Source organism: Dipodomys spectabilis, unplaced genomic scaffold, assembly GCF_019054845.1.
Source record: "Dipodomys spectabilis isolate Male_0828 unplaced genomic scaffold, ASM1905484v1 ptg000002l, whole genome shotgun sequence".
Classification (NCBI taxonomy): Eukaryota; Metazoa; Chordata; class Mammalia; order Rodentia; family Heteromyidae; genus Dipodomys; species Dipodomys spectabilis.
The window spans coordinates 4,305,247-4,317,591 of record NW_024870679.1 but is presented as its reverse complement, the minus strand read 5'-3'; the positions used below and the strand labels follow the sequence as shown (position 1 = coordinate 4,317,591).

The 12,345-nt window shown below is 40.9% G+C and overlaps 1 protein-coding gene and 1 non-coding gene across 4 annotated transcripts in view; both read right to left on the bottom strand.

Moving 5' to 3' along the window:
- The window catches only part of Wdr47 (WD repeat domain 47), a 79,141-nt gene that overhangs the window by 42,969 nt on the left and 23,827 nt on the right, over positions 1–12,345 (bottom strand). The window contains exons 4-6 of one of the 3 annotated variants that reach the window (XM_042683058.1): positions 11,928–12,033; positions 9,754–9,973; positions 9,171–9,348 (exon numbers count right to left, since the gene is read on the bottom strand). In XM_042683058.1, the coding sequence (XP_042538992.1) occupies positions 9,171–9,348; positions 9,754–9,973; positions 11,928–12,033 (504 nt within the window). Of the gene's footprint in view, positions 1–9,170; positions 9,974–11,927; positions 12,034–12,345 lie in introns of all 3 variants that reach the window. The other 2 variants (XM_042683041.1, XM_042683049.1) reach the window with 2 other exon arrangements.
- Positions 6,909–7,013, bottom strand: LOC122113140. Its single transcript, XR_006148389.1, has one exon. It is a non-coding gene; the product is annotated as a U6 spliceosomal RNA (small nuclear RNA).

Genomic DNA, 12,345 nt, shown 5'->3' with positions numbered 1-12,345 from the left:
TGTTTTGAGTTCCTGTACAAGGAGAAAAGATCCTTACAAAATACTGTAAACTCCCTTTTAAAAAATAATTTTATTGGGGCTGGGAAGGTGGCTCGGTGGTAGAGCGCTTGCCTTGCATGCATGAGGCCCTGGGTTTGATTCCCTAGCACCACATAAGCAAAAAGAAAAAAAGCCGGAAGTGGCACTGTGACTCAAGTGGTAGAGCGCTAACCTTGAGCTGAAGAGCTGAGGGACAGCGCCCAGGCCCAGAGTTCAGGCCCCACGACCGGACCCAAAAAAAAGTATTTTTATTGTGATTGATTACATAAATTTCACAAATTTCATAGTAGTGTGAGATAGTGATACTTTAAGTCATAAATACATATGAACCTTCCTGAGGTTTGCAAACTGTCATTATCGCTGTCTATAAAGTTTGTGAATTCTATAAGCTTTGACAATACAACTATTTCTTCCACATAGGTGATCTGTACATTTCTTTCCTTTTGCTTAGTGTCAGCTGTTCCCTCTATCCCTCTCATTCCCTCCCTTCCATTGCTGTCCTGGAGTTGCTTAGTTCATTTTTATCAATGTCCAGTGCAGCTGATGGGCTCCTCTGTTGTATGTTTTCCCATTTCCCTCTGATTCTGTGTCCTCCTCCTAGCTTCCCTCAGATGTGCACAACATGTGTGCCATGTTGTGGTCAACAACATGGGGTCATTTAGTAATGATAGGACAAAATAAGAGGAAGTCCTTTGTTTCTTGAGTCCTGTTTGTCATAACTCCTTGCATTTTGGATTTAACATCCACATATCAGGGAGGCCATGTGCCGTTTGTCTCCTTGCTCTTGGCTTACCTTGCTCAAAATGATTTTTTTCTAGTTACATCCATTTCCCTGCAAATGCCATTATTTTGTCCTTTGAAATGGCTGCATAATTTTCCATTGTATATAAGTACCACAATGTTTGAATCCATTAATCTGTAGTGAGGCATTTGGGTTGTTTCCATATCTTGGCTATTGTGAACAGTGCTGCAATGAAAATGGAGGTGCATGTGTCCTTGTATCCTGATTCCTGTTGCTCAGGGTAGATGCCCACGAGTGGTATGGCTGGATCATAAAGGAGGTTTGAGGTGCCTCCAGACTGCTTTCCAAAGTGGTTGTATTAGTATACATTCCCACCAGCAGTGTAATAGGGTTCCTCTTTCTCTGTATCCCCTCCAGCATTTGTCCTTGGCTGAATTTAGGATGTGGGCCATTCTGATTGTGGTAAGGTAGTATCTCAGGGTTGTTTTTTCATTTGCATTTCCTTTACAGCTAGGGTTGGTGAACTTTACCTCATGTGTTTGTCACTTTTATCTCTTCTTCTGAGAATTCTCTCTTTAGTTCCCTTGCCCATTTAGTAATTAGTTTGTTAGGTTTGGGAGGGATTAGTTTCTTGAGATCCCTGTATATAATGGATACAAGCCCCTTGTCTGATAAATTGTTGGTAAATATTTTTTCCCAATTAGTTGGTTGTCGGGGCTGGGAAGGTGGCTCAGTGGTAGAGCGCTTGCCTTGCATGCAAGAGGCCCTGGGTTCGATTCCTCAGCACCACATAAGCAAAAAAGAAAAAAGCCGGAAGTGGTTCTGTGGCTCAAGTGGTAGAGCGCTAGCCTTGAGCTGAAGAGCTGAGGGACAGCGCCCAGGCCCAGAGTTCAGGCCCCACAACCGGACCCAAACAAACAAACAAAACAATTAGTTGGCTGTCTTAGTTTTGTTGCTATGTCTTTAGCTGTACAGAAACTTTTCTTTTATCTTTAAATAAATTTTTTTGCATCAGTTGTGGGGCTTGAGCTCTGGGGCTGGGCGCTGTCCCTCAGCTCTTCAGCTCAAGGCTTGCATTCTACCAACTGAGCCACAGTGCCACTTCCTGCCTTTTCTGTTTATGTGGTGCTGAAGAATCAAACCCAGGGCCTCATGCATGCAAGGCAAGCACTCTAACACTGAGCCAGCTTCCCAGCCCCTTTGTATTTTAATGTAGTCTCATTTATTGAGTCTCTCTCCAATTTGTTGTGACCCTGAGACTCTGTTCAGGAAGTTCTTGCCTGTGCCTATAAATTCAAGTGTCTCTCCTACTCTGTCCTGCAGTAGCTTCAGAGTTTCAAGTCTTTAATCCATTTTGAGTTGATGTTAGTGCATGGTGACAGGATGGGTTCTACTTTTAGTTGTCTCCATGTGGCTGGCCAGTTTTCCTAGCATCAGTAGTTGAAGAGCTGTGCTTCTTCCACTGTGTCTTTGGCTCCTTTGTCAAATATCAGCTAACTTTAAGTATGTGGTTTTATTTCTGGATCTTTTAATCTATTCCACTGGTCTTTGGGTATGTTTTTGTGCCAATACCAAGCTGTCTTTATTTTTATGGCTCTATAGTGTTTGAAATCCGGTATTGTGATCCCTCCCGTGTTTCTTCTTTTGCCTAGAACTGCTTTGGCTATTCTAGGTCTTTTGTTGTTCCATATGAATTCTTGGATTATTTTCTCTATTTCAGTAAAGTATGTCATTGGGATTTCAAAGGGAATTGCATTGAATTTGTATACCAATTTTGGCAGTATGGCCATTTTCACTATATTAGTTCTGCTTATCCAAGAATATGGAAGGTCTTTTCATTTCCTGATGTCCTCTATGATTTCTTTCTTTAGGATTTTATACTTTTCATTAAGTAGTTCCCTTACATTTTTGGGGTTGTTTCCTTATTTCCCTCTCTGCTTGTATGTTGTTGGTGTGCAAAAAGGCAACTGATTTTTGTGGGTTAATTTTGTATTCTGCTACTTTGCCAAAGTGGTTTATAAGCTCTGAGAGTTTGGTGGTGGAGTTCTGGGGATTGTTAAGGTATAATATCATGTCATCTGCAAAAAGGGATAGTTTAACTTCTACCTTTCCATTACGGATCCCTTTAATGTCTTTTTATTTTTTTGCCTTATTGCTCTGGCTTAGGATTCCAGAACTACACTGAAGAGGAGTGGCTACTGGTCTTAATGTTTTAAGGAATTTTCCTTCTAATCCTATTTTCTCCAGAGCTTTTAACGTGAGTGAATGTTGGATTTTATCAAGTCTTTTCCGGCTGGAGGCCGAGGGAAAAAAAGGTGGGGAGGGCTGGGAAGTTGGCTCAGTGGTAGTGTGCTTGCCTCGCATGCATGAGGCCCTGAGTTTGATTCCTCAGCACCACATAAGCAAAAGAGCCAGGCGCCAGTGGCTCATGCCTGTAATCCTAGCTACTCAGGAGGCTGAGATCTGAGGATCACAATTCAAAGCCAGCCTGGGCAGGAAAGTCCGTGAGACTCTTATCTCCAATAAACCACTCGAAAACCGGAAGTAGTGCTGTGGCTCAAGCGGTAGAGCACTCACCTTGAGCTCAAGAGCTGAGGGACAGTGCCCAGGCCCAGAGTTCAAGCTCCATGACTGACCAAAAAAAAAAAAAGCCAGAAGTGGTCCTGTGGCTCAAGTGGTAGAATGCTAGCCTTGAGCTGAAGAGCTGAGGAACAACACCCAGACCCAGAGTTCAAGCCCCACAACCGATTAAAAAAAAAAAAAAAAAAGCCTTTTCTGCATCAATGGAGATAATCATGTGGTTCTTGACCTTGGATCTGTTGGTGTAATAAATTACACTTATTGATTTAATTTCTCTTCTGTGACCCAGGTGTTGTTCAGAAGTATGCTGTTTAATTTCCCTGTGTTTGAATAGTTTCTATAGTATGCTTTGTTATTGAGAACTAGCTTGATTCCACTGTGGTTGGATAGAATACAGGAGTAATACCAATCCTCTTGTATTTGCTTAAATTGTATGAACTATGATGTGATTTATTTTGGAAAAAGTTTCATGGGCTGCTGAGAAGAATGTGTACTGGATTGTTGTTGGGTAGAAAACTCAGTAGATGTCAATTAAGTCTGCTTGAGATATGACATCATTTAATTTGGAGGCTTCTTTGCTAATCCTCTGGTTGGTAGACCTGTCCTTTGGAGAAAGTAGAGTATCACAGTCTCCTAGTATTACTGTATTTGGGTCTATTTTGTTCTGAGAGTATTTAAGCCTGAGAGTATTTACTTAACATATCTGGGTACACCAATGTTTGGAGAATATATATTGGTAATGGTGATATCCTCTTCTTTGATTGTTCCCTGTATTAAAATGTAGTGTCCTTCGTCTTTTTGTATTGAGTTTAATGAAAAGTTTATTTTGTCAGATATCAGGATGGCAACTTCTGCCTTCTTGCTAGGAGCATTTGTATGGTAGATCTTCCTCTATCCCTTCACTCAGAGTTTGTTTTTATCTTTGGCTGTGAGATGGGTCTCTTGAAGGCAACAAATGGATAGATTTTGTTTTCTGTTCCAATTTTCAGTTCTTTTTCTTTTGATTGGTGAATTAAGCCCATTAAAGTTTATGGTTATTATAGAGACATGCATTGTCTTTCCTGTCATTTTCCTGCTTTCCTAAGTTTTTCTTCTTTCCTTTCTTCCTGTGCTCACCAAGTTGGACTTGTAGTGATATCTGTCAGATATAGATCCCTGATCTTGTTTTCTTCAAATTGTATTCCCCCTAACCCCCGTCTTAATATTCTTTTTTCTTTCTTTTTTTTTTTTTTGTCGGTTGTAGAGTTTGAACTCTGGGCTTGGACGCTGTCCCTGCGCTCTTCAGCTCAAGGCAAGCACTCTAACACTTGAACCACAGCACCACTTCCAATTTTCTAGTGGTTTATTGGAGATAAGAGTCTCACAGACTTTCCTGCCTGGGCTGGCTTTGAACCGCGGTCCTCAGATCTCAGCCTCCTGAGTAGCTAGGATTACAGGCGTGAGCCATTGGCGCCCAGCTTCCCACTCTTAATATTCTTTGTAGTGCTGGCTTATTGTTTATTAATTCATTTAGTTTTTCTTCAGTATTAAAAATTTTAGTTTCTCCATCAAATGTGAATGTTACTCCACTGGATAAACCAGTCTGAGTTGGCAGTTATTGGTTCTCAGGGCTCAAATGATACTTTCCTAGGCTTTCCTTACATTCAGTGTATGTGGAAAGATCTGCAGTGATTCTGATTTTTTTCCTATTGTAGTATAGTTCCTCATTTTTGCTGCATGCAAGATTGTTCTTTATTATTCAGATCTATCACTTTTACTATAATGTATCTAGAAGTGTTCCTCCTGGGAGTCTACATGTTAGGTGTTCTGTATGCTTCTGTTATGTAGGTAAAATTTTAAGATTGGGGAAATTTTCGGTGATAATCTTATTGAATATGTATTGTATTTCTTTATTCTGGTATTCCTTACCTTCATCCACCCCAATTATATGCAGGTTAAATTTTTTGGAACTGTCTGCTTGTTCTTGGACTTCCCTTTGGCATATTTTGAGTGTTTTGCCATTTCTGTAACTTTTTTTTCCAGTTGCTGTATTTTATCTTCAGTACCTAATATTCTATTTTCCATTTCATTTACTCTGGTAACTATGGCTTCCATTGTTGTTTGCATGGAGGAAATTGAACCATTTATGATTTCTATCTTGGTTCTCAAAGTATTAATCTCATTTTTAGCGAGGTGTGTATGCATCTATTTTTGAATGCATCTGTTTGAAATCCTGCATCTCTTTTGATAATTCATTTCTTTGTTTTTTAAATTTCTGATCCATTTCTTGCTTTAATTCTTGAGTCATTGCCCTATCATCTCTTGGAGGTAGCATTTGTCTTCCATTTCTTTTTGCTTTCACTGGAGTTCTTCCCTGGGTGGCTATTGGCCTTTGGGGATGGTTTGCTGTCTTGGCTGTTGATGAATCTTGTAATTTTTCGCTGTGATTTTCGCATGGGGATTCAGGGATTATTGGAGACCAATCCCAAACCCTGACACATTTAGTCAATACGTGGCTGCCTTTGCTTGGTTCTGGGTTGATTCCTGGATCAACTGATGATGCTTGCTCTTGGCTCTGGGTTGGCTGAGAGAGTCTTTACTGGTCTCAGTTCTATTGGGGGAGAGGCCGACCTCTAGCTGCTAGTCTTTAGATTCTGGTGGGCAGACACATTTTACCCTCCGCTGAGGGTAAAGTTCCTGATTTCAGTCAGGGACATATGGTTTAGGCAGCTCAAACTCCTTCCTGGGATACAGGTAGGGCTCACTCAGCTGCCTTCTGGAGATCACAGGCAGTTCCCACCTTCAGCCAAGGAATGGCAGCCTAAACTGCTTACGCTTCCTCCCAGGGGTGCTCTTGGAAAAACCAGGTAAGCTGGGTGTATTCCACCAGTTGCTGGAGTTGGCTAGCAGTTCCTGACTATACTCAGGTGCTGGTGGCCTGAGCTGTCCAATACCTAGCCCGGGACAACAGGTCAGGCTATGGTGGGACTTGGGCTTCTGGGTCTCCTGCCCAGGACACACAGGTCTTTTGCCATCATGGACGTAGCTCCCTACTTCAGCCAGGGAGGGGCTGCAGAGGGGGCAGACCTCCAGCTGCTAGCTGCTAGTCTGGCCCACATAGGACTTGCTCTTGTTAGATTCTGGTGGGTAGGCACACTCCACCCTCTGCTGAGGCGTGTGATCATCTCCTGATTTCAGTTGGAGCAGGTGGTTTAGACAGCTCAGGCACCTGGTCCCCAGGCCCAACCGGGGCTCCCGGTCCCCAGCCTGGAACACACTGGTTGGGCTCTGGTGGGACCTGGGCTGCTGGGTTTCCTGCCTGGGACACACAGGTTGGGTTTCTTCTACCGCTGGCTGCTGTGGCTTGCAAGCGCTGTTCTCAGTTCCATATCCAAATATGTACACTGAGTATTATCATTGTATTCACCCATTATTCCTCTCTTCAGTCAGATAAACCATGCTTCAGCTTCCTAGTATTTTGTTAAACTGTCAGTTAATTGTTCAAAGGAGTTCTACACGATGGGAATCCACATGTATGCCATACTTTAGACAGTGTATCTATATCCATATAAATATGGACTGTGTCATGAGTTTGCATGTCATCCTTGCACAAGGGCCATGTTAATCATCTCTGTATCATTCCAATTTTAGTATATGTACTGCAAAAGAGAGCATCTTTCTAGTATTTTCAAAAATTACCCCTCCTTTTATTTATTTTTAAGTGTATGTATGTTAGTCCTTGGGCTTATACTCTGGGCTTGGGCTCTGTCCCTGAGTTTAATTTTGCTCATAGTAGCAGTCTATCATTTGCGCCATAGCTTCGTGTGAGCTTTTTTGGTAGTTTATTTGGAAATACGAGTCTCATAGACGTTTTTGCCTGGGCTGACTTCAAATCCTGATCCTTAAATCTCAGCCTATTCAGCAGCTAGGACTATAGACATGAGCCATCAGTGCCTAGCTAGAATACTTTCAGAAAGTATTCTGAAAGGTAAGTTGTTCAAAAGTAAACTTTTATCTTTTATTCACAACATAGTAGCTCTCCTACAGCCTTTCAGGTCTTTTGACCCACTGTCCTTTCCAAGGATAGGAACTCTAAAAGGAAGAAATTTGTGTTTATTGGGCTGGGAAGGTAGCTCAGTGGTAGAACGCTTGCCTTGCATGCCACAGGCCCTGGTTCGATTCCTCAGCACCACATACGCAAAAAGAAAAAAGCCGGAAGTGGCGCTGTGGCTCAAGAGGTAGAGCGCTAGCCTTGAGCTGAAGAGCTGAGGGACAGCGCCCAGGCCCAGAGTTCAGGCCCCACGACCGTACCCAAAAAAAAAAAAAAAAAAATTTGTGTTTATTGTGCACCAACTGCAATATACTGACACATTTATCTCATTCTGCAAGTACACCATTTTTGCCAGGCCTGGGATTTGAACTCAAGGCCTCAGCATGGTCCCTGAGCTTCTTTTGCTCAAAGTTAGCACTCTACCCTTGAGCCACAGTACCACTTCTGGGTATCAAACCCAGGGCTTCATGCATTCTAGGCTTCATACATGCTAGGCAAGCACTCTACCACTGAGCCATGTTCCCAGCCCTCAACACTATTTTATACAGAAAAGGCATTTGGACTCAAGGAGATTAATGTTCTCAAACTTCTTGACAAGTATAGGAAAATATGTTTGAATTTTTATACCAGAATTATTGCCTTTTTTTGGGGGGGAGGGGGGTCCAGTCGTGGGCCTGAACTCTGGGCCTGGGCGTTGTCCCTCAGATCTTCAGCTCAAGGCTAGCACTCTACCACTTGAACCACAGCACCACTTCCGGCTTTTTTCTTTTTGCTTATGTGGTGCTGAGGAATCGAACCCAGGGCCTCAGGCATGCAAGGCAAGTGCTCTACCACTGAGTCACCTTCCCAGCCCTCATTTTTTTTTTTTGTAGTACTGTTTTTTGTTTTTTAGTTCTAGGGATTGAAGTCAGGGCCTTGTACTTGCCAGTCTGACATTTTACCAGTAGAACCATACCTCCAGCCCTGCTTTTGGCTGGTTATTTTATTTTTCTCCAAATTTTCTTCATAACACATCTACTGTCTTTATAACCAGAGAAAGAATAATATAGGATTAAAAAATATTTTCTTGAGCTGAGGGATAGTGCCCAGGCCCAGAGTTCAGGCCCCACAACCAGACCCAAAAAAAAAAAAAAAAAAAATATTTTCTTTTCATGTCTAGTGACTCATGATGAAAAGCCCAGCTACTTAAGAGTATAAAAGCTGAGAGGATTGTGGCTCAAAGTCAAGCTAGGCAAAAAAGTAAGACTTTAGCTCCACACCCATAGCCAAATGTGGCATGTAAAACATGAGACTGCATCTCAAAAACTATGCCAGGCAGTAACTGTAACTCCTCTGTACAGTATGTTCACAAATAAAATTAAATTAAATTTAAAAAAAAAAAACTGCCAGGCAGTTATGGCACACACTTGTCATCCCAGCTACCTGGGAAGTTGATGATCTGGGCCAGCCTTGGGCAAAAATGACATACTATTCCCTCCCCCCAAAAAGAAATACCTTATGCAGAGAGGGAGAGAGGATGTGGCTCAAGTGGTAGAATGCCTGACAAGGAGGCATGAGGAGCTCAGTTCAAACCTCAGTACTGGAAAAAATAATCCACATAATTTTAATTATCTAAATTTTAAAATAGTTTCTGAAGTTTGAAGGACTAACTTTAAAGGGACTTAAACATAAAGAACACACACATATGTATATATACACATACATACACACACATATATATGTTAGTCAGATTGTCTCACACATACAGTGATTTCTCAATTTGCATAAGCAAATGCTTACCGCTCAGGGGATTCTTCATAAATACTGTGACATTCTGTATTTTCAAGCATGAGACTTCTACTAAGGTTCTGTACTCCTGGATAATGGAAGTTGGCAAAGGAGTGTGACATAGGAGAAGTTTTGTTCCCAAGGTCTGAGATTCTCTTATCGTGACTGGTTAGTCCACAAGTGAGGCCATCTAACGCAGGATTCAGAGAGCGGGTCATATAGGCATCAGCTGACTGAGGCCTTCTCATGGGGGATGATGGATAGGGAGAGAGTTTACTGATCAGAGGTGTCAAAAGATCAGCATATGCAGCTTTTGTAGGTTTTAGAAGTTTGTCAACATGAATATTAAGCATTTTCTGTTCAAAAGCACAAGAGAACACAGAAGAAGGAAGATTCTGAAGCCATGATAATAAACTCAGATCCAAATCATCACACCCATTGCCACATAAAAGGTCGATGCCAAGAAGTACTTCACTTTCTGTAATTTCTTCTCCAGTTGCTTTGCTCTGACAAAATTCAACACAGCATTCGTAAAGCAGGCCCTTCATTACAAGCTGAAATAAACGATTGTTACTTGCTTTAAAACCAGCCTCACTTAGTTTCCTGTCAGCAGGGATAAATTCTGCAACCATGACACAAGCCTCTTCAAAACAGTGAACTCGTGCAGTGCTGGGATTCCAGTCCTTAAATTCAGCGTGATTGGTCAGACGAGGTAAAGTCAAGAGCAAACAAAGCTTGCTGTAGTCATCTTTAGAAGGGCAGTATTCTTCTAGAGCATGTAAACATTGCACAGCTTCTTGCATGGTAAATTCCAACTGTAAAAACAAAACAAAACCATAAATGGTGACTATAAAAACTGGAAATGGTCACAATAAAAAGTAATTGTGAAAGCTGACTGTATAAAAGATCAATTCTGATATCATTGAATACACTAATTTTTAGAATTTGTAATAGTTTGAACTCAGGAACCAAAGTATTTCCACAAATAGAATACCTGGTTAATTAGTACATTACTCTTTAATCAGTATAATTAGTACATTACACTTTAATCTACAAAATAGTACTCAAATTCAGGTTTCAAGTGAATAATTTTACTTTTTGAGATAGCATCTCATTATGTAGCTCAGGCTGACCTTGAACTCCTATCTCAGCCTCCCAGATGCTGGAAATATAGGCATGTACCACTATGTGTGGTTCAAATATATAAATTCTCTCTCTCTCTGTCTCTGTCTGTCTCTCTCTTTCTTTCTTCCTTCTCTCCCACTTTACCTCCTCCCTCTTTCCTTCCTTCTTTCCTTCTGCTGGTATCAGGGCTTTTAGTTCTGGCCCTCTTAACTTTCGTGCTCTCAGTGGGCATTCTACCATTTGAGCTACCAGTCCAGAATTTTACTAGTTATTTGGAGATAGTCTCACACATATTTTCTACCCAGGTTGGCTTCAAACCTTGTTCCTCCGATTTCAGCTTCCTGGGTCACTACTTAAGAGTAAGCCTCCAGTGTCTGGCTTCAAAGGTATGATTTTTTTTTTAAGAATAAAACTTAACCACATCAATATTTGCATGCTAATAAAGCTTACTATTTGGCTTATCTAAATTCAAAAGAGCCATTTTCTTTTTTTTTCTCCATATAAAACACTTCCTTTTTTATTGAGGTATAACTTAATAACTTACACTTCAATGAAAAGGTATAAAAATTAAAAAAATGTCATTTATCAAGAACAAACATACCCATGGCACCAGTAGTCAGGTTAGCAAACAGAATATTTCCAACACAGCAGAATACCTCCAGGCCCCTGCATCCCCTCTCATACACCCTTCCATCTTCACCCACTACCTCCTTCCCACTCTTCCCCCAGTCTCCATTCTTGCTTGTGGTTGTAATTGGTTTATTCACATCATTGGAGAGTCATCAATAGTATAAACGGAGCGATCTTTGTCGTTTGTTCTTATATGGCTTAGCATTGGGATTATTTCTGGTTTGGGGCTGTCATGCAGACTTTTTTGTTCGTCTTTTGGTGAACATACAGACACTTTCTCTGTTGCCTCAGAGTGGAACATCTGACCATTGAAAAGAGCCATTTTCTTAGTCCCAACTTGCCTCAGAACAAATTTGTATGGAGATCAAGACCAGGGAACATTTACAACTGATTTACTTTAACAACAGTACAACCAAGTGCCAGTGTTAAGGCTGAGATCTGAGGATCACAGCTCAACGCCAACCTAGGCAGGAAAGTCCGTAAGACTCCTATCTTTAATTAACCACCAAAAAGCCAGAAGTGGAGCTATGGCTAAAGTGCTAGCCTTGAGCAAAAATGCTCCATGTCCTGAGTTCAAGACCCAGAATTTGTACAAAAAATAAATAAAAATAACTTTCCAATCAAATTGAATTAATATTTCTGAGTTTAAAATAGTCATACATTCAAATATTGACTCAAAAACTATCACTGGACCAAGAAAATACTGAACGCATAAAGAAAAAGGAGGCAAACCTACCCAACCCATTCCTAGAATAAAAGAAGCAATGATGACTCACCAAGTCGCCTCACTTATCTCAAATGAAGAGCATATACTTCTTCAATTAGCTAACTATTCACACATCATCTTGGCTTAAATCACAGAGTAAGCTTAGAGCACAACAGACTGAAAGGAGTACATCTGCAAAATAGCAGATCCTGTGCCATCCCAGTGCAGAAAAACTTTGAAAATGCATAATGATCTTTTGTGTTAGCAAATGAAATACTTATGACTGAAAACAATACTATGGCGCAAACCTTCAGGAATAAAAATCTTACATGCTGGGGCTCATCTTCTGCTGACATTGCATTGTTAACACATAAAGCTTCTAAAAACTTCTGCTTCAGGATAATATAACGAAACCTGTGTAAAAAATTAAAAATGAATCATTAAAAGGATTTAAAATTTGTTTTAAGGATTAAAAGCTAAATGATAGATGCCTGGCATAGGGAGTGTATGACAATGAACCCAGCACTTGGGAGGCTAAGACAGGAAAATCATGAATTCAAGGCCTATCTATGCTACATGGTGAGGCCTTCTCTCAAAATATAAATACAACTCAAAAGCTGAAATGATAGCAATGTCCAATACTAGAAAAGTGCTTAAGTTTCTGAAGCAAGAAACTAGTGCTAGGGATCAAACCCAAGGCCTGTTCCTACTAGGTAATATTCTAAT